The 21,400-nt window shown below is 34.6% G+C and overlaps 2 protein-coding genes across 3 annotated transcripts; both read left to right on the forward strand.

Moving 5' to 3' along the window:
• The first annotated feature begins 2,256 nt into the window (after positions 1–2,256).
• Positions 2,257–15,868, forward strand: ple (tyrosine hydroxylase ple). Its single transcript, XM_018461486.1, has 7 exons — positions 2,257–2,344; positions 8,999–9,110; positions 9,436–9,558; positions 10,046–10,105; positions 12,567–13,386; positions 14,322–14,667; positions 15,044–15,868. Exons 1-7 carry the CDS (start codon positions 2,276–2,278, stop codon positions 15,209–15,211), a joined length of 1,698 nt encoding a protein of 565 aa, XP_018316988.1. The 5' UTR covers positions 2,257–2,275; the 3' UTR covers positions 15,212–15,868.
• A 1,032-nt stretch (positions 15,869–16,900) lies between these two features.
• LOC108731255 (uncharacterized) lies at positions 16,901–20,772 on the forward strand. Of its 2 annotated transcripts, none has more exons than XM_018461487.1 (7): positions 16,901–17,046; positions 17,105–17,221; positions 17,670–17,892; positions 18,225–18,353; positions 19,141–19,234; positions 19,405–19,495; positions 20,530–20,772. In XM_018461487.1, exons 1-7 carry the CDS (start codon positions 16,968–16,970, stop codon positions 20,667–20,669), a joined length of 873 nt encoding a protein of 290 aa, XP_018316989.1. In that variant the 5' UTR covers positions 16,901–16,967; the 3' UTR covers positions 20,670–20,772. The 2 variants fall into 2 exon arrangements, with proteins under 2 accessions (XP_018316989.1, XP_018316990.1); XM_018461488.1 differs by having other exon boundaries at positions 19,408–19,495.
• The last annotated feature ends 628 nt before the right edge of the window (positions 20,773–21,400 follow it).

A 21,400-nucleotide genomic window follows, 5' to 3' on the forward strand; every position in this document is an offset into this window, starting at 1 on the left:
AATGTTGACACGCCTACCAAATGCACCATTGTCGACAAACGCACGTCAGAGGCCGGACCGTTCGCAGTTATATCTCTAGAAAGTCATAAAAAAGCTAACACGTGCATTTTCTCTCGTAAGATCTTTCTCCGAACGATCACTCGATTGCACGCGCGATCATTCGCCTCGTGCGTGCGTGCGTGCATTGCGTGCATACGTACGCACGTGAACGCGTGACGCACAAAAGTGACGATCGAATGGCAGTATTGCCGAGGATCGAACGTACACGCGTGATCGTGCGAACGTCACATTTGCGAGGAGTTAGTTCCGACGACACGACGCGAACGCAAAACCGATCACGGTTTGACCTTTAATGTATAGTTTACGCAAACCTATAGAGGAAAAGCGACGTCAAGTGGTAAATTACCTATGTATCTTTTTTTTTAACTATAAGGTAAAAACTACATGTTTAATTTATCTAACCGAGCTTTGTTTGCAATGTAATATTGAACTAAAATTCTATGCGAATTTGAAAGACGGGAAAGTTGCAGAATCTCTGCTTTTAATTTGTGCATTTATTTACTTCACGTGTTTCTATAATATAGCTCTTTTCTGACTACTTGTTCAATATTTATTCTGTTTCATCATCTATTTTTCTTCGCTGTTTTATTTATATTTATTCTTTTATATTCCTTTGGATATTAAATTGACGTTTTTACTTCCTTTAGTCTTCTCTACATTATTCTCGAAATTGTATCAAATCTGTCAAGATTAGATAGCTTTAACAGATGCATGACTATTTACAAAATTACTAAATCCCTGTCGATTTATGCTGTAAACTTTTTACATTTAATATTTCGATAGTCATGGAAAGACAATTAAAAAATTGTTTTATATAAGTTGATTACAGATATTTCTGAAATTAATTGCACACGCACAATAATTTTTTTATAATCTACATAATAATAATTATATAATAATTTATATATCATTATATTTTTAAATGTTTCTTCTTCTGAAATGTCAATTCGCCGAGATAAATACTCTATTTTAAGTACAAGTTATAAATACGCGGAATCCAGAAAACGATATTGGTAACTTGATCATTCGTCCCATTTACGTGTTTTGCTCAAAGTTTGTTTCAACATCGATTTTGGAAAGCACATTTTGCATAATATGACGTTTGTTTTAGCAACGAAGAATCAAGAATTATTGCTTAAACTTTCTTGAAATTATTTTAGCAATTATTCTTATTAATGCAAAATATAATTAATTTTAATATCGAGATAATATATTTGTGCATTTACATTCAATATATTCTTGCAGAAATTCTCAGACAATGCGTTATTCTCTGTTAGTCCGGATCTACAATAGGTGTTTTAAGCCTTAAGAATTTGACCAATTATAGTTGAATACGAGAATTGTGATTCGTTCATTTCTTATGACTTAAGGCTTAAAAACCTATTGTAGATCCGGACTAAAGCATTATACCGAACATGTTAGCAAATTCAACAGTATACTAAAATTGCGTATATACTATAAAAAGAATCAATTAATCTACGTGGAGAAAGAGCAATTACTTGCAACTACGTCAGAACCCCTATTTTGTAACTTCTTATCATCGCCTGCGTAATGGGACATTCCGGTATCGTGAATGAAAGGTGTGCGATAGTGCCCTACGGGAATCCAATACGAGATACGAAAGTATCAGCAACTAGGCAAGGAATCCCCTCATGATCGTCGTGGTCTTCGTCAATGGAAGTGCCAGCGGCGCTGTGACGGCAGCGACGGCTGTAACGGCGGTGGTGGTAGCGGCGGCTGCTGCTGGTGGACCACCCGAAACGACGATAGGGTGGGGGCACCCCTGACCCCGACATTAGCAGGCGGTGAAGGGAGGCAACGTTTATATGCGGCGGCAATCCGCCCCGTAGACGCATTCGCTCGTACGCTCCGTCCAAAGCGGACTTAAGTAGTAGAGGCTCGTTGTCGTCGCCGACGTCCTCGTCGTTTATCGTAGTCGAACCGTAGCAGATCGGACGGATCGAGGCACAAGAGGACGTAGCCGAAGCACATCGGGATATTAAAGTCAAAAAGCGCGCGATCAACGGGGAATCCCATTCGTGTAATTTCTCACAAGCGGCAGTGAAGACCTCACGCATATCATCTATTGTCCAGTGAGCAATATCAGGCCGAGGACTGACGATTGAAAGACGCCTAAGTCGATCGACTGTCGAGCAAAGAAAAACTACCTATATTAATTGCTAATCATCAGAGAAAGAGGAGTGATAAAGAAGATATGATGGCAGTCGCAGCCGCTCAGAAGAACCGCGAAATGTTCGCCATCAAGAAGTCTTACAGTATTGAGGTAAGTCTTATTTTAAAATAATGATAAAAGTAATTTAGAAGTTGTTAAAAAGTATTGAAAAAATCGAGAGAATCTTGGAAGCGTCAGTCACTCAAAAAATAAACTTTTGGATAAATATAATTTTTAGATAAGTACACAGAATAACGTTCCGTAAAATATTAGATATTATGTAAAAAAAGTTTTTATATAAACTACTACTTTCTATATATTTATGTTTCTCAATTGAAAAATCGTGTTTGATAAATCTGTCACTCTATTTGTAATAAAAATTTTTACATTTGCTATTGTCAAAGTGCTTCTATTGTTCTATTCATGTATATGTCAAAAGCAACAGGTTCGATCATAAAGACCTTAGTAAGCGCGCGAATTCAGTCGTTCGTTTAAATCACCGTTACATATACGAATGTCGCTGAGACTGTCATCCTAGTTTCTTAACGTTAATTCATATATTTCGATAAACGTAATTGCAAAACTTGATCTTGCTGTACATATGCAACAGTATATTATTTATCGAATTATATGAAATTACGTGCACTTTGCATTCATTACAGAGACACGAGTGTCTCACGGCTACTACGCCATGCGCTCTGGCTTAATTATATAATTTCTATATACGTAGTGAGTGTTTCATGTTTGCTTTTGTAGTTAGATTCTCGAGATTTTTCTAGCTAACGGTACATTTCGAAATGGGTAAAAAAATTGCGTCAGAAAATCGCTTAAAGGTGCATGTGTGTCGGTTCCGGTCTTTCTCAATCTTAATAACCAGAGACGAAGGCAAGTGAAATTCTCACGTAGGCCCGGCGAAATGGAGAAGAGTCTTCGCGCAGAGAAAGTAAATGCGCTGTGTTATTATCCTGTTTACACAATGTTATTGACCTTGTCGCAATATCATATTAATGAATATTTAATTGTCGAGGTCACATTTTGTATGAGTTTGATTATAGAATTTTTTACGTGTTCTACTTCAATAACCTAAAACCGGTCTGAAACAAAATCTTGATATTTTTTAGTCATTCACCATAAATTGGAATAATAAAGCCATTAAATGCCCGTTTCTACATTGGTATGTAGAGTAACTTTAATCTCGGTTCAACTTACTCTTCATCTTTTTCTTATTCTTAAAATTAAAAAAAGATGAAAAAGAATTAGTTGAAGTGAGATCAAAGTTAAACTGCATTGGTAGAAATCGGGTATTATTGGAATAATAAAAAAATATCTTAAACAAATTTACGTAAAACATGTAAATAGTACACAAACATTTCAATTGCATTGTCGAATAATTGATAAATAAATAAAAATCTTGATGTTATTCGGCCGTTGCGAATCTGTTCATAACAGAGAGTTTTCTTTCTCTCGAAGTTAGAAAACGTCATAATAAGATAACACAAATAAATAATCCGTTCATTACCCGATACACATAAATTTGCATAAGATCGAGAATCGATTCGAGTCAAGCAACTGATGCAACAAGACCTATGGCACTTACAGAGAGCGCGAAAAATTTAATCTGCTGAAGAAGCGTGAATTCAACAAGATTACGAGGAAGTAGCCGGTTACGAGTCAGCTGTTTTCGATTATAGGAAGACGTAACGGTTGGAAGAAACCGGCAATTCTCATGACGAAAGACAAATAGCATCTTTCCTTCTTGCCAAACGTTATGCAAAATATTCGTACCATTTTCGTACCACCCTTTTTCTCTCGCGAATGTTTGCACTTCTACTTCTACTTGATAAATAAAATTATATTTGCATATATTCCACGGCGATGAGTATAATAAGATGGGAATAAATAATTGTAAACGGTTTTATGTGAAACTTACAATTATCGACTGTAGCTATTCTTGAGTATATAATATTAGCTGGAATCGACGTGTAACAATTTTTTAATATATACTGTACATATATCCATCTGCTTTGCAAATTATAGCTCGCGAGAACTCGTCGTTCATCACGTAACCGTATTTTTTTCCGTAGGATCGCACACTAATAGATTTTAATCGATACTTTTTCGAGGTTGCTGCGTTTTTCCGTCGCGTGTATAACGCATCATGGATTACGATGGCAAGGCCGATTCTGTCTCTATCTATTCACTTCCAATAAGTCATATGACAACTCATAATCAACACTTTTACGAGGTTATTCGCATTTTTTTTTCTCCGTACGTGCACCTATAACGACAATACGAAATTTTGCAACAGCGCAAAAATAACTGGCAAGGTCTATGTCTCATTTCTCACGTGATGTCGTACTTATCTTTTTAACAACCGTGTTAAACATCGCAATCGACTTCGAACTTTTCGACTCCTACCGTGACTTTCTCAAACGATCGAGATTTATTGGTGCAAAAGTATTACTAGTGCAAACAGCTTACAAATCGCTAATGTTTGTTTGTGAATTCGAATGCTAATCGAAGAGATTCATAGATTCGCAGAGTTTTCCCTGAATTTGCCTTCCTCATTCATGCATAATTTAACACGATGTTATATGCATTGGATATCGTTATCGATAAATAAGAAATTGATACTCTCTAATGACATAACGTTTTTTTTTTTAAATTAATATCTAGACGAGTTTGAATCTGGGCTCTGTGCTTTCTTTTCAAGACGATACCCGGACTTCCTCTAAGCGTTGTATGATTTGTTATTTGCTTCCGTCTGTACAAATACAAGAACACGTCACTTTAATGTGACAACAATCTTACGCTTTCTCCGTAAATTCTATGGACCGAAATCATTAATGTATACGTAGATAGAGGTATCTTACTAATCAGTGAAACTCAAAACTGCATTAAAAATGCATTAAAAATTGCAAATGAAAAATTAAATTAATAGTTCTACACACATATAGACACATATTTTATAAATATTATATATTTTTAAAAGATTAAAGGAATCTTTAAATAATCTAAATTTTTTTTCAATTACGTTATTTCGTAGAAAGCATCTGCCGGAGTATCTGATGATTTCAATTTCAGCGAGTAGTGTCTTTCTGCTTTAAATGATAAATCTCGGAAGTAAACGCACGTAACTATATAGGCACATTTAATATTCTCGATTCCATAAATAGATATAATTGCAGTTGTTCGCTTCAAATTACGCGCGTATTAACTTCGATTTTTATTCATTTGACGATCATGACGAGTCTGACTCATTCAAACGGAACTCGTGCGTGCGCACACTCCGGATCTAGACTGGACCAGATCGAATCTAGAATCGGTTATACGCGATCGATAGTTATCGTATGAGGAACGGCGACGCGGGGTGAAAAGTAAACCGACCTTGAGTAAATTTCCTACCGCGATCGCGTCGCCAATGTGGATATTATTTCACGTTTCTGTTATTCCGAGTATTCGAATAATTTAAATAATCTAAACCAAATAAAGATTCACGTTCTCGCCATCTAAATTGAAATCTTAATTAATCAATTTGTACATATTCATAATTTTTTGTTTCCTTTTCAGTCATATTAAAACCGGTATATCGTACATAGATTTGCCGAAGTATCTACAAATTTAGGTAGCTACAGATCTGAAAGCAATTTTATTGGACCATCAAAATACTTATGTAGGAATCTCAAGCATGTTGAACAATGCTGCAAAAAGTTATGACATTCTAGCAACCAGTTTGAGCGTCCTACATAATTATTTTGATGGTCCAACAAAATTATTTTCAGATATTATTATAGCTAAATTTTTACATATTTTAATAAAATCGTCCTTTTTGTATACGATATGTCATATCGATATATCATAACGATTATTATCGGTTTTTTTTTTACAAAATCTGGACAGTTTTGTTCTGAATTCTAATATGGCCACTAATGATTACGCACACGATTATAGGTTGTTTTTCTCAAGCGAATCACCTTGCCCTAGAAGCATCCGTTCACGCGACCACTTGCTTAAAGTCCGCTTATAGAATAACATTAGAGCGTTCAGCGAATTCATGACAAAATTACCGCGAGCTTATTTGCAAGTTCGCAATAAGATCTGATAGCACCCTCTTGGTATCAAGGCTGCTGATCATATTAAGCAGGATTATGTCGTCGCCGTTGCAAAATCAATCTCCGGCCTCGTGCATGATAATTATGAATGTATTATAAATATGAAGTGATTGTATAGAGCGGTTAAGAAAGAGAGAAAGAGAGAGATACGCGAAAGAGGCCCTGAACACTGCACCCGTTATTCGCCTTTGGAGGCTCACTGCACATGCACCCGTTGCATTCGCAACTATAATCCTTCGGCGCTTGCAACTCGCGTGCGCGTGCTGCATGTGTATTCGTCTATACACGTATTAGCGCGAGTCGCTATGCTAATCGTTTTGCTTAAACGCCGATTATTTTGCCTGGACCGCAACGACCTGTCTCTCTTCCAGGGTGAAAAGGATTATATTAATGCGAGATTTCAATGTGTGTGCGTGTGTGGAGATACATTATGTATCTCGGTCGCGCATTCAACTGTACGATTGCGATTTTATGAGTTCGAATTAATACTCAAAGACAAATTATTTGCCCGCTGGAGTTTCACCGAAGTATGCTTTTTCGCTCGCTCTTAGTCGCCCTTATGCACTGCGTTAAGAACGAGGAACACACACTTGCTGCATTATTTTTTGTGTAGTCCTTTTTTTTCGCGCAGAGATTTCTAAAAACATTAAACGCAATTTTTGGTAACGCAATTTAAAAAAAACAAGCATTTAAAAATCATATTCTTTTGATAAAGGATACATTTTAGAACTGAATTAATCATTAAATAACAGTAGTAGATTAAAGGTACTACTTATATCACGCAGTAGATAATGTATGTCAGATTCCAAGATAACTTCTTAGCTTGTTACTATATTTCCATTTTTACTATCGTTGAAACAGAATCGTAAATAACGAATAATCATAAAATATGATTTTTATAATCGTTGGATAGATATAAAAATCAATCGAGATAGCAAAATCCGTTCGAATAATTGGGCAGATAGCGAGCTAAATTATGCGAGTGTAATTTTAATGATCAACCTTGGTTATATATTATCCACGAGATATTACGTCGTATTAGCACCGTAATCATTCGACATTCGCTATGTTAGAGACACGTTAGAAACGCTTTTTTATATAATAGATAATAATCGAAACTATAATGAATGATCATAAAATTATATGATTTACACAGATACATCTGTATCTACATCTCGATTTAATACTACTACTATTATTTACTGCAGTAATTATTTAAGTACCTCTTACAACACAGTCAACCTAAAGTAAAACATAATTTTTTTAATGCTTTAATTAAGACATGCCACTTGTATTATACCATATGTAGTTTTTCAAAAATGCTAAAAAGAAGTTAGGTATTGAAAAAAATAAGAACGAATATCCGGAGCAAAATCAACTAGAGAAGGTGTAAAGAGAGATCCTGTTTATCTACGGATGCGACTCCTCCGCCATGTAGTGGATAATTACTCGACTTGCTAACTCGAGGTCGTTTCTTTTGCATCTTCGGCCATACATTCGTGCTATTCTACAAGGTCGGAAACAACATTCCTACGGTACCTGCCGTTTGCTCGATTGGACATTCGCATCGTTTATTGCCGAGTTATCGTCGCGCCATTTCATTCTTTTTCCCTCGAACGGACAGTCACCGTCTTGTACATCAGCTGTCGACAAATATTTGCATATATTCGTCACTTTCACGTACGATAGTCGCAATTCACGTGGATAGCCGACAACTCCGGACAGCTTTACGATAGGCATTAATTAATTTGTGACTTTATCGATCTATTGGGATGAGATTTATCATGCATTTGCTGTTTCTTCGATGTGTTATCACGTTGTGTCGCAATTTCCCGACATAGTCAACCATTCCATCGGTAAAGTACTTGGCCCACTTAACGACGCACGTTGTTAAGGGATTGCTAAACGCTTTCTCTAAACTATGCCAACCGATGACTTTACTGGAAAATGCAACTGGGTCTCCAACGCGGCGACAGTCAGGAATTTGAATGATTGGTAACGCATGCTGATCTGTTTTCGCTAAGTAAAAGCGTTTATTTTAAGTCTCTGTCTCTTAAGACTTACACATTAATTTTTTTGCTTACAAATAAAATCCTAAATAAATTTTTGCTGAAAAATTCATGTAACTAAAAAGGCATAAGTATCTCAGGTAAAAATTTTTCATCAAACTGTAAGAAATAAGCAAAAGTATATAGGAGAGCGATAATAAGAAAAATCAAATTTATTTTCTTTTAAGATCTGAGCAGTACCCCTTTTTATCTCTCTGATAGAATTAATTCATTTCCCATACTTCAACGACAGCAGGACGGAAGTCGAGAAAATTCATTTCCGTGCCTTTTTTTCGTTACCCGATTTAAGCGACACTCGGTCGAACTGACGAGTTAGATTTCCGTTTCATCTCACGTCAAAGGTGGCCACGAGCAGACCATGGAAAACGGAACCTAACTCAAGACGAAAGGACATCCGCCCTTTAAAGTTCTATCTATAATTGCTTGTGCGTCAGCAATAAAATACGCTACAATAGAAGTACATCAGCACTTGTCAGAATTTAATCAGTAATATTCTTATTAATTTAATTTATCATAATTTTCTACGTTTAATTTAATTTATGACGATATTATATATAAATCGCACTTTTAATTTATATTTTCAGAACGGGTATCCAGCGCGACGACGTTCCCTCGTAGACGATGCCCGTTTTGAGACGCTCGTCGTCAAACAGACGAAGCAAAGCGTACTCGAGGAAGCTCGACAACGAGCGAATGGTAAGTCTTGCGAATGTCTGGCATGATTAATTCTTTTTACTATCATATATAATCTCCATTGCCGCATCAATATATATTTGATGTATAGAATGTCTGATGTATAAATATTTTTATATTTGCTATACGCATGATTTACCGTACAAAAGATTACGATATTGATATGACGTGCCTCTATTAGAGAAAAGTACACACACATGTTTACTGTTAAAAAGATTTTAAAAATAAAGCATGTGTCTCTGCTAACGCTGTACAAGCGCAGAGAAAAGTAATATATGTATATGCATGCACATGTTAATGCATGACGTGTTTCTTTGTTATCGAATAGACACGAACGCAGATCAGACAATTACTTGTACTAAGGATAGAGGACAAGAAGAAAATTACATTGATATTTCATCAAGTGATGATGAACAGGTGGAGTCATTAGTTTGCGCAGTGAAGAAGGAAGGTTTGTACCTAGATATTGTTAAATTTATAACGCTCTTTGAATAATTGGAGGCGTGATATGCATAGGACATAATTGCATTGAGTGTCATCATTAATTATAATATGATAATTTTATTTAATATACACGGAGAGAATTTTTTCTTAGAATTTATCCTGAAAATATGACAGTCGTGAGACAACATTGTATTTCGAAACATTTTAATGTAAATCTTTCTCATTCATTAATAAAACTACAATAAAATAAGTTCGATCAATTTTACTGTAGTGCATGGTAAAAATCTTTAAAACATTGTATTGTACCACAACTACCATATTTTCAGGATAAATTTTAAAAGAAAATTCTCTCCGTGTAGTAATAATCTCCATGCATAATATTTATAATGTTTACTATAATGTGAAATTGATTGATGTCAAATGCATCTGCCGCCAAGTATTCAAGAATGCATAAGTGTTGCATATGGCATGAGCACGAAACTTGTAACTTTCAGAAGCGAAAGCGGAGGCTTCATCAGACAGTGATGGAAAACCGGATGATGATGACGATGATGGTACGTATATCTTCTATCCCTTCGATCATAATTGCGTCCAGTTCTCGCGAAACGTCGTACATTACATTGCGTAATAGAAGTGAAACAGGAAGTGAGTGATTGCGTGCAAAGAAGATACGCACGTGATATACGGTGAAAAGATAGAAAGGCGACGGTAAATGGAGGGTGAAACGATCGCCATTGTCGACAGTCGACTAGGGCGAGTGCTCGGCCGACACTTGGAGTGAATTACGTCTCCGAGCTATTTCCGTCTTTTTCCAACCCGTCTTCGCCCTCCGAAGCCGCTTTGTGCATTTAGAATCGTATTACCGGAGCAGAGCCTTTCTCGAGATTTCACAAGCGACCCTGCGTGGCCGCGGTAAATGTGTAACACGGTTATTCCTTTTCGCGTTGCCTTCCATCTCGCCGGCACGTCCGCGCCCGCGACAATGACGGCTGCTTTTGCCACTTTTCCGCCACCCCCGCAACCAAGTAGATGGTACCGTTTCCGACGTGACGGCAAAGCGCTATGCGAAAATGGACTTTGAATTGCCCGATTATTACCGCGGAAGTCACTTAGGGTACTTGCAAGAAATCATGCCTAAAAAGAATCACTCCTGGGAAAGTTTTATAAGTCGAATTTGCGCTTTTCTTATTTTACCTATTATCAAAACGTTTGTATTTTCTCAAATGTCAAATGTACATAAAATGGTGAGATAAATGATGATGCGCATTTCCTGCAAGTAATGCATTATTCCAATCACGCGACATATACCGAGAGTGTCTTTAATAATTGATCGAGAGAGCCGACATTGGTTTATGTTTCCGTCTAACCATATCTGCATGAGTTTCTTTGTCGTCTAACTAAAGGAGTTGTATGACACGTATTTCTCGATCAAGACGAAAGGGAGAACAAAGAGCTATTGTGGAAAAAATTCGCGAATTATTGTTGATGTCGAAGCGAGTCGTCAAGTTAAGAATGTTACAACAAATAACGAATTGAGAATTACGATTTATAGCAGAGATATAAAGACGAGTTGTGATATATACATTAAAATTATTTAATGTATGATTTCATTTTTGACACAATCAACGATTAAGATCATTACTGCGCAACAAGACACTAAAACAAAACATTAATACTGAAATTCTCACAGAAGAAAATGTAAATAAATCATGGTTTACGATCCCATTTGTGTTGAATATTTCAGATAAATTTAAAAACATTATCAAAGACCTTAACATCAAGTTTTTTAGTCTGAACAACATCATAAAGACACACAAAGATCCTTTACCTAATAAGGCAAAAAAGAACGTCGTATATAAAATATATTGTAAGGACTGCGATGTCTCCTATATTGGACAGACAGGAAGGACTTTAAAAACGAGAATCTCAGAATATCGCAATGATATCCGAAGAAACACCCAAAACCATACGGTTATAACAGAATACAGATTAGATCACAACCATAATTTTGATTGGAAGAATACGTAGGTTCTCGACAACGAACGTTTCCTTCACAAAAGACGTATTTCTGAAATGTTACATATCCAATTACAAAAAAAGAAGCTAAACCTTCAATCAGACACGGAATTTTTACATAACGCATATATCCCGATTCTCAACAATTTACATGAAATTTGATTTACGCGCGTGTCTTGAATTTACTATACTTCGAATTTTCTATATTGCGGTCTTTTTTTAATTTATCAGCATGTTTGTTATTAATTACAAAACGATCAAATAAACAAGCATACAATGTTGTTTATTAATTATTGTTTGTTATTATTATATATACATCGTGGACTTATTCGAAGATTGATCTCCGTTAGAAGCGTTTCATGTCAATTAGAATATGAAAATTCAGTTTCTTGTCAATTAAAATATGAAAATTCAGCGGATTTTTGTTCTTTGAAATTTGAACAGTCGTGGCTATACGGGTGAGCGTTTTACTTTCTCTTCCTTCAAGCATTTTTGGCAACGTCTTTTTCTTTAACGCAAAATTTTCATCAGTTAGTTCTTTGCCACTGGATTTATCAATCACGTGTCAATACAACTGAGGATGAAATCGAACCGTCACCTACCCGTTTGGCCATATAGAAGTACGGATGAAATTATATATTTAATATACTAAAGATGGCTCAAAAAGAAGCCGAAACGTCTGTATCATTATCGGTTTAATTAAACACTTGTTAAATTAGAAATTTGATAACTGTTTTCGCACCAATTACTGCGCAAAAAACTCTCATTAAGTCCGAGTTCCTTTTATCGTTTGTTAAAGTTATTTATTTTAATTTTTTTATTAACTGTACACGAGTAAGTGTCCCAAAGAACAATGTCACTTTGCGACGAAAATCTTTTTAAGAGATGTCTTAAGAGAAATCTTAACAAAAATTATTTGACGAATAATTCAAGTTCATTTCGAAAAATCTTGGATGTCATTATATCAAACAAAACTAAACGATGTTCGATTTTTCACAGATGCCGGATTAACTGAAGAGGAAGTAGTGCTCGCGAAAACTATAGCCGAATCTCCGGATAACGAGCACAACGTGCAGAAAGCAGCGCTGGTATTGAGATTGCGAGAGGGTATCGGCTCTCTAGGCAGGATCCTAAAGACAATCGAAAATTTCAAGGGCACGATCACTCATGTCGAGTCACGGCCCTCCAAGAAGGAGGGTCTGCAATTCGAGGTCTTGGTCAAAATTGACATGAGCAGACAGAGCCTGTTGCAGTTGATTAGAAATCTACGACAAAGCTCGGCCTTGGACGGCGTGAACCTGCTCGCCGACAATTCCGTCAGCATCAAAGATCCCTGGTTTCCCCGTCACGCCTCCGATCTCGACAATTGCAACCACCTAATGACCAAGTACGAGCCGGATCTCGACATGAATCATCCAGGCTTCGCCGACAAAGAGTATCGCGCTCGTCGCAAGGTCATTGCCGAAATCGCTTTCGCTTACAAGTACGGCGACCCGATACCTTCCATTCCTTACACCGAGACGGAAAACGAAACTTGGTCGCGCGTTTTCAACACTGTATTGGACCTGGTGCCGAAACACGCGTGCGTGGAATACCAGAGAGTCTTTAAGAAATTGCAAGAGGAGAGGATCTTCGAGTCTCACCGTATACCGCAATTGCAGGAAGTCAGCGATTTCTTAAAGAAAAGCACGGGATTCACTCTTCGACCGGCCGCCGGTCTCTTGACAGCGCGGGACTTCTTGTCCAGTCTTGCCTTCAGAATATTCCAGAGCACCCAATATGTCCGCCACATCAACAGCCCGTATCACACTCCCGAACCGTAAGTGCTTTTAATTTTTATTATTTTCATTAGTTCGAATTTATCGGGACCAAAAAATAGTTATTGTGAAATAGAGTAATTATTTGCTTTCAATGATTCTGTTACGTTATTCAGAGATTATTCTAAAAAAATGGATAAAGATTAAATTCAAATCTATTGAACATGCCATTTGCGAATCATCTTGTCCAGAAAGTTTTAAAACTTTAAAAACTTTTTTTTTTTTTACTTTTTTTTATAATTATGATTCAGTATAAGCTGTAAAGTATATAGATAAAAAGAACATATTATACATGACTAGTTCATAATGAGACTCGATAAAATATCGCATCGAAAGCATAAAGTTGCAACGCATCTTTACATAAAAATCGGGCATTGTAAAGGTCGCTCTAACTCCGCATCACGGCTGCCCCTTCGTGTCAAACTGCAAGGCAATCGATATTGCGTTATGACGGGAGCCTGCACCCGCTGGTACACAGAGAACGATGATAATAGAATTACTACGCCTCTCTAAGCTCGTAATGGAACTCTAATTGGCTTTTAACGACACGATGGCGTTGATAACTCAGTTCCACAGTTACGAACTCGTTTCTCCGCGTAGCGATCCATGTCACCGTATGATTTCCAAGACTCTAGATAGCTTTACAAATTGTAAGAATGGAATAGCTCCTTGAGTTCGCGCCATTTATTTGATGACGTATTTCAATTAATTTTAGCATGTTCAATTTATTTAATGCATTTAAAATTCTGCCGATATAAAATTAAGCATTTAAATATTGCAGATTGCAATGATTTAATTACAAATCTTCACATTTAAATTAACTTAAGCAATAAATTTAAATATTAAACTAATAAATAAAACGGATAAATTTAAGAGTGACAAATTTTGAGACAAGCACGTGGCATTATTCTTTAAGTTTGTTTTTTTCTATTTACAGAGATTGCATTCATGAGCTCTTGGGCCATATGCCGCTTTTGGCCGATCCGAGTTTCGCTCAATTTTCGCAAGAAATTGGATTAGCGTCTCTCGGCGCTTCAGATGAAGAAATCGAGAAGTTATCAACTATCTACTGGTTCACGGTTGAATTCGGTTTGTGTAAGGAAGGTCCTGAAGTCAAGGCTTATGGTGCTGGCTTGTTGTCAGCCTACGGTGAACTCTTGCACGCATTGAGCGATAAGTGCGAACATCGAGCTTTCGATCCATCAATTACCGCTCTAGAATATCAGCCGATATATTATGTGGCCGAGAGTTTCGAGGATGCCAAGGAGAAATTCCGTCGTTGGGTAAGTACGAAAATGCTAATTATTTCTAATGTGTTCGATGGAATCGAACATGAAATTGAGTAAAGTCGCTTTGTGTTCAGTATAGCCTAACTAATGAAATGAATTTCGAATTAAATTTTAATTTTTTTTTTCGAATTAAATTTCTTTTTTTCTGCAATTTGCCAAAGTTTTCAACTCTTGCTATATGTGCACTTATTGATAAACTCAAAAGTATTGGAATCGAAGTAGACCAATCTTCTTTTACGTTCTTAATTTCTTCAATATTTTTTATTTCTATTTATTGTAAATAAAGAATAGTAGCCTATTCACTTCCGCTACCTGTTACTTCTCACTTTGATAGATAGAGCTTAGTCATGAACCTTGGTTTCTCTTACAGGTGGCCACTATGAGTCGGCCATTCGAGGTCAGGTTCAATCCGCATACGCAACGCGTCGAAGTCCTCGACAGTGTTGATAGACTGGAGGATCTGATTTCCCAACTCAATACCGAGATGACCCACCTTACGAATGCCGTCAACAAAATGAAAGCGAGACAATTTGCGTAAGGATGAAAACTTCCGCGTTTTCGTTTACGATTCGATTATTCCTTTTGCGAACCATCGAACCTCGAAATCGATCACTTAGCCAATTAAATAATCTTTAAACTCTTTGGTGACAATAATTTCCAATAATCTATCAAAGAATAGCAGATAATTATTGTACTATAAAAAACGTTCTTCCTAGTAATTGTAACAGAGCTTAATGAGTCTTTTAATGATATATTTCGAAAGCGTACTAGTTTGATCCAGTAATTTTAAGGAAGTTATAAGACCATCGCGAAAGATGTTTGTTTTAAATAAGAAAAACATTTTGAATTGCATCGAAACTTCAGCTTCCAGGTTCGGTGGAGCATATCATCTCATTGTCATAATTTTTATTGCGTGACTCGTCTTTCATTTCGTGTATAAAGTTGTTCATTTACGTTGTTATATGCGTGTACGCGCATTGATTATAAACAGTGAATCTACTTTGATGTACGCGAATGTCAGCTTGTATTGCGTTACGTTTCGTCAAGATAATCATACAACTTAATTAAATAAATTGTGATAATCCAATCTTTTTGTTTTTAAGACGCTAAATGAGTGGAAATACATATCACAAAGTTATCTTTAAATAAATAAAATAACATTGTCTTTTTATCCATAGTTGCGCGAACACACATATGGAAAATTCACAAAATACTATTATATTATTATTAATTATTAATTATTATTATTTCGTTTTATTCTATTATATAATATTGTATTATTATGTTAGTACGTTATGTTATATATATACATGAATTTACTTAATCCAGCAGACACTGGCATCTGCCCCGATAATTCGTAGTACAGTCTATTTAGCAAAAATTATAACGCGAGATGGTTGTAGCTAAGAATTATATCGTAGTCTTGTAGAACTTGTAGAATTCGCGGGATTGATTCCTCATCGCGATAGAATTTGTTGTTCAAACTTGAGCGTACAGTATTCTCTTCTTTCGCGAATTAATTGTCACATCGTGGCTGTATGACCGAGTCTCGTTGGGCGGTTCACCCGGACTAGCCGATAAGAAGTGACCGTTTAGTTCTTATTGGCTTGTCGCACTTAATTTACCTGCATCGAATTAAACAGTATTTCGTAAAGAATATCTTTAAGTTGTGTTCTTACTTAGATAGTTCGCATCTGGGCGCTGTATCGTTTCTTGTTCGATTGAACTCTTTGGAGACTATAATCCCCAAACAGTTCCGGAAGTCACGAAGCGATATTGCTTTAGAAAGATAATACTAATTAGCGAGTAGTGCGAGTTCCCGCTTGCGCACGCTATGTTATCGCATCGACCCGTATGAAATATTTTTCTCGTACGTGTACGTGCATGTAACCCACCCTTGTTAGATTGTAGTAAAGATGGTCAATACTTATGACATGTTTCCTTTGTATTATATTGTAAAGTACTCAGAGCATAATAAAAAATTAAGATATGAATCTTACACGTGTTATTATCTTTTTACGCGACATGTCTGTAATTATAAAGTGAAAATCCCATAAATGCGTGATATAACTATTAACTTATGGCCATATTAGCCGTCCATCAAGCATAATTAAGGCGTAAGTTGGACATAATTGGAAATGTTTGAAACGAAGTGAAATTGCTTCTTACGTTGTGACGGACATCGCTTCAGAACGCGTGTGTCACTCAAATTCTTTCTTCCTTTTCTCTTTTATCCAGAACCATTAATGATTGAAACATAATAATGAAAAATAATACTTAAACAAATACATCTAATGTTTACCGTGAAATTTATAGTCCTCATCGTCGCGTTTGCTACGCAATGCGTGTACGCTAAATCGCGAAATGGATATGGTAAGAGAAAGTGATGTCTTCTCTCGTCATTCAAGTGACTTCCTTCTTTACTCATCAGGTTATTTCGACGAGAAATTCTGTGTGCTTGAGTGGATCACCTACCTGAAGCGACTCTCGTTAATCGCGTTAATGTTGTGTGGCATCGTTTTGTATTACGTGCCCAAGTCACGTTCATGTAAGTAGGAAAAGGAAAAACACCAAGTGAAAGGAGAAAAAGAAACGAAAAAAAGAAAGAAAGAGAGAACTTTTATCACCGTTTGTAATTTTTATCATCGTTTATAATTTTTAATTGACTTTCGGATATAATAACGATTTTATGTAATATCACATTACGAGAATATTTTTCTTACCGTAAATTTCCGCAATTTATTGTTAAAATATATCATATCTGTATCGTTTATGTTTTTAGTTACAGTAATCCACTCAAGATTTCAATATATAATATTTCATTTTAAGCTAAAAAGAAAAATTTTTGGGACTTTCAGATTTGTATTTCTGTTAAGTTTTATTTATTTATTAAATCATAAAGAGAAAAGAATAAAGTGGAACAAATTCATGCAACAACTAAAGTCAAATTTTTATAATGTACAAATAAATTATATTACATTTTATATGCTTTTTAGATGCTCGAAGAGCATGTTGCATCTTGATAGATACCGTTGCAAACGGATTGAAGTTTGCCTTAAATATAGACGAAATTGAAAAGATAAAAGCGAGATACGAAAATGAAAATAAAGAACTAAGAATACAAGAACTATATCGAAAAGTATACGAAGAAAATACAAGAAATGGTCAAAAATACATTAATAAAACAAACTTGGACAAAGATAATCATAAATCAATAAGGTCAGTTGTATTTTTACTTAGGTCCGGTTTTTCATTATCTGATTAACTTGTAGTTAAACTTAACCTGATGTTTCACCCAACGGGCTTCATCCATGACATCATCACAGATGAAGCCCATTGGAAACATCAGGTTAAACCTAACCACAAATTAACCAGGTAATGAAAAACCGCGGACCTTAGTCTTCTTTTATGAAGATAAATCAACTAATAACTTACAAAAGTATAATCGATATAAAAAATGTGACTTCATATTTAATATTTTATTATGTAAATATTAATGGGTCGCAAAAATTAATGTCTTAATAAATAATATATAAGAATTTCATATATAGAAAACACAAAAGTAAGAAATTTCGCGCAAAGCACACTATTGGTGGAAAACATGAACGTTATCGATATAATCGTCATCATCAAAATGCGATCAATAATATGTTGCCGGAATCCAATGCAGTTATAACCGCGTATGTATATGTCATATGAAATAGAATTATCATTTCAACTTATATAATTACATCACTGTCAGACTATCGACGAAATTAAACTTGCATCGAAAATTACACATTTTCGATAAAAAAAGACACGTGCCATATCACTCATTTGACCTTTTACGTCTCCTTATCTTTGAAATATCATATAGTTAATACATGAAGAATGCAAACATTTAATAGCATACATCTTTTACATTAGGAATAGCTATATCTTTATACAAGAATTCGTGCAACATTATGTGATATATATATGTGATTTATATATACCTATATATTATGATATAATATATACTTAATAAAAAATATGTATATCAATATTTATAGCAACAGTCCACAGCAGATAACGATAATCGATGAGAAATGTAAAAAAGACAATATGGTAGTCTTACAGGATACTACTCTGCAAACAAAAATTACAACGTGCACGATGTCGGCGGATAAATTAAAAAATAATATTGATTCTCGGCAAGAAAATTCTTTAAATAAGAAAGCAGATTCCAGCATGATTTCAGAAATTATTGATAAAAATGACACCAAATATAAACTAATGTGCGAAAGCAATGATCATCAAGAATAAGTATAGTTATAATAGTAATAATCTACCAATGGCGAAAGTTCCTGATAAAATTTAATTTGAAAAATTATGTTCATTTTTTGAAAAATTATAACAAATAGCTACATTGATGATAGCTACAGGAAAGCAAATAAGAATTTTATAGCAGGAAAGGAAATTTTTCGAGATGCTATTATAATGTTTTAGGAAATTCAAAACTCCATCCTCCCAAAAACAGGAGAACATGAGCAACAGCGATACTAATAAAAAAATGCAGACTAAACAAAATTTTGATTGTATGGTATGTGTACATGTGCGTGTGCAATCATTAGATTATATTGTAATATAATGTAATAATATAATATTATTATTTCTGAATTAATTATCATATTCTAATCATTCTTTAAATTAAATATCATTTTGTATTTTATAATCTAAATTTTATAATCTAAAAGCTATCACGTTTTTCAGAAGCACGAAGAAGTTGCAATTCTTTCCCAACGTCAGTCAAGTAAAGATTGCGTGACAATGACCATAAACAAGCAAATGGATTCTCGTTATGGTGATTTATATTAGTAATACTATTTCATATGCATATATTATTAAATAAAAATGACACCAAGTATAAATTAACAATTTATTACATACAGAAAAACTATTCACGAAGCGACATGATGGACTTCGAAAAAAAAACCGTCAATTTCCTCATGATACAAAAAGTTTTACTCATGATTGTTATGAAAATTCAACGATTATAAGTAGTAAGTGATGTAGGATCTAATAAATCCAATAGTAAAATCCAATCGAAAATATTAAATAATTTATTCTCAAAGATTATCGCACGAAGAATACTTAATATAGAATATATAAATTTAATTATCTCTCCCGCATATATATTTATATTACTTATTTTTAAAAAACAATTATTATAATTAATCGTAATATCTATTTTTATAAAGATTATTATAGAGGGGAAAGTCGCCGATACTGACATAGATATCCTAAAGTGACATCCCCTTATTTCTCAGGAACTAACTATTGCACTTTATTAATACTAATAAAATCATGATCTATTTAGCTAATTAAAGAAGTACAAACTCGTATGTTTCGTATGTTTTATACAGATAATGCTTGTAAAATAAAAAGAATATGAACACGTAGCGTTACTGTCTACTGTGTCAATTTTGGAGGCCATTTTTTCAGACGCTCATTTTTGCTTACCTTACGAAAAAATTAATTATTGAAAAATTGCAAATAGTATTATAAAAACCGCTTATACTATCTGGTAGAAGACACTTTTCAGTTTGTAGTTACGTTTTTAAAGTTTTATTTTTACCTTTTGTTTAAGAAATATTGTCTAAAAACACAAAATGGTATGTCGGTATCGGCGACTTTCCTCTATTTTTAATCTTGTATTCAAATGTGTAATTTTTCGTGATAACTTTCCCATAAATGATATATTTAATTACAACGTTAAAATGCAAGAGCTCATTGGAAATGTTTATTAAAAAAAATGTGTAATTATAATAATTATTCCAGCAAGTAAATATAATTTAATGTTGGAAAAATTCTGAAATTAATTTAATCGTTATTCAGATCGAGTTAAACCAGTCCTGTTGCGAGTTGTAAACTGGTTTTTTGGTGGTTGCCCAGAGTCATCAAAACGACATCGAGAGCAGATTGACGAAGTCGGAAAGGAAGAAATTTTCGAATCTACCAACACGTGGCTCCTCTAAACGAACGAAATACCTGCAGCAGTAAAGTGCGAAGCTGTCGATAAACGTAGAGATCTATGTTTTAATGTAACATGGAGATAATTATAAAATTATAGTAAATTGTTACTTGACAATTCTTAGTATTTTATTATTGTTTTAGGCTCGTAGCCCTTCTTTGTTACATTATTTAATTTATTGAGCCTTTTTACTTAATTTTAATTTTATTATTGATTTTTACATAGCAGCAACATTTATTTTTATCGATATATGTTTTTTAGGAGTAAATTTATGTGTTCCTTCCTTTCTTCGTTTCCGATTTTCTATTAACACATCTAATAAAATATAAATATCTATAAAGTTATATATTGCGCTATTCATTCCATGCATCCATGCACATGTACCATACATCTAATAATTTTATTATTAAATAGAAAATCTTGCGTTCTCAAAAAGTGTCATTTTTAGTATCTTACAAATTTGAATAAATCTTTGCATCTAATAATTTTAGATTTTTATTCGCTAACAAATTCTGACAAGAAGACAACTAATAAATTCTTACAAAACATTGTATAAGGTAAATGTATCAGTTAGTGAACATGACTCAACTACTGGACAAAAATTTTTAATATTACTCTCTAAATTTGAATCAGTGGATAAATCACTGATCGTGAGATTATCCAATGACACTGGATAATCAATGAAATTCAACTGAAAAGGAAAGGGAGTTTTAGCATTATATAATTAAAAGACTG

This window comes from Mycetomoellerius zeteki, unplaced genomic scaffold, assembly GCF_001594055.1.
Source record: "Mycetomoellerius zeteki isolate Tzet28-1 unplaced genomic scaffold, Tzet1.0 scaffold122, whole genome shotgun sequence".
NCBI classification, from domain to species: Eukaryota; Metazoa; Arthropoda; class Insecta; order Hymenoptera; family Formicidae; genus Mycetomoellerius; species Mycetomoellerius zeteki.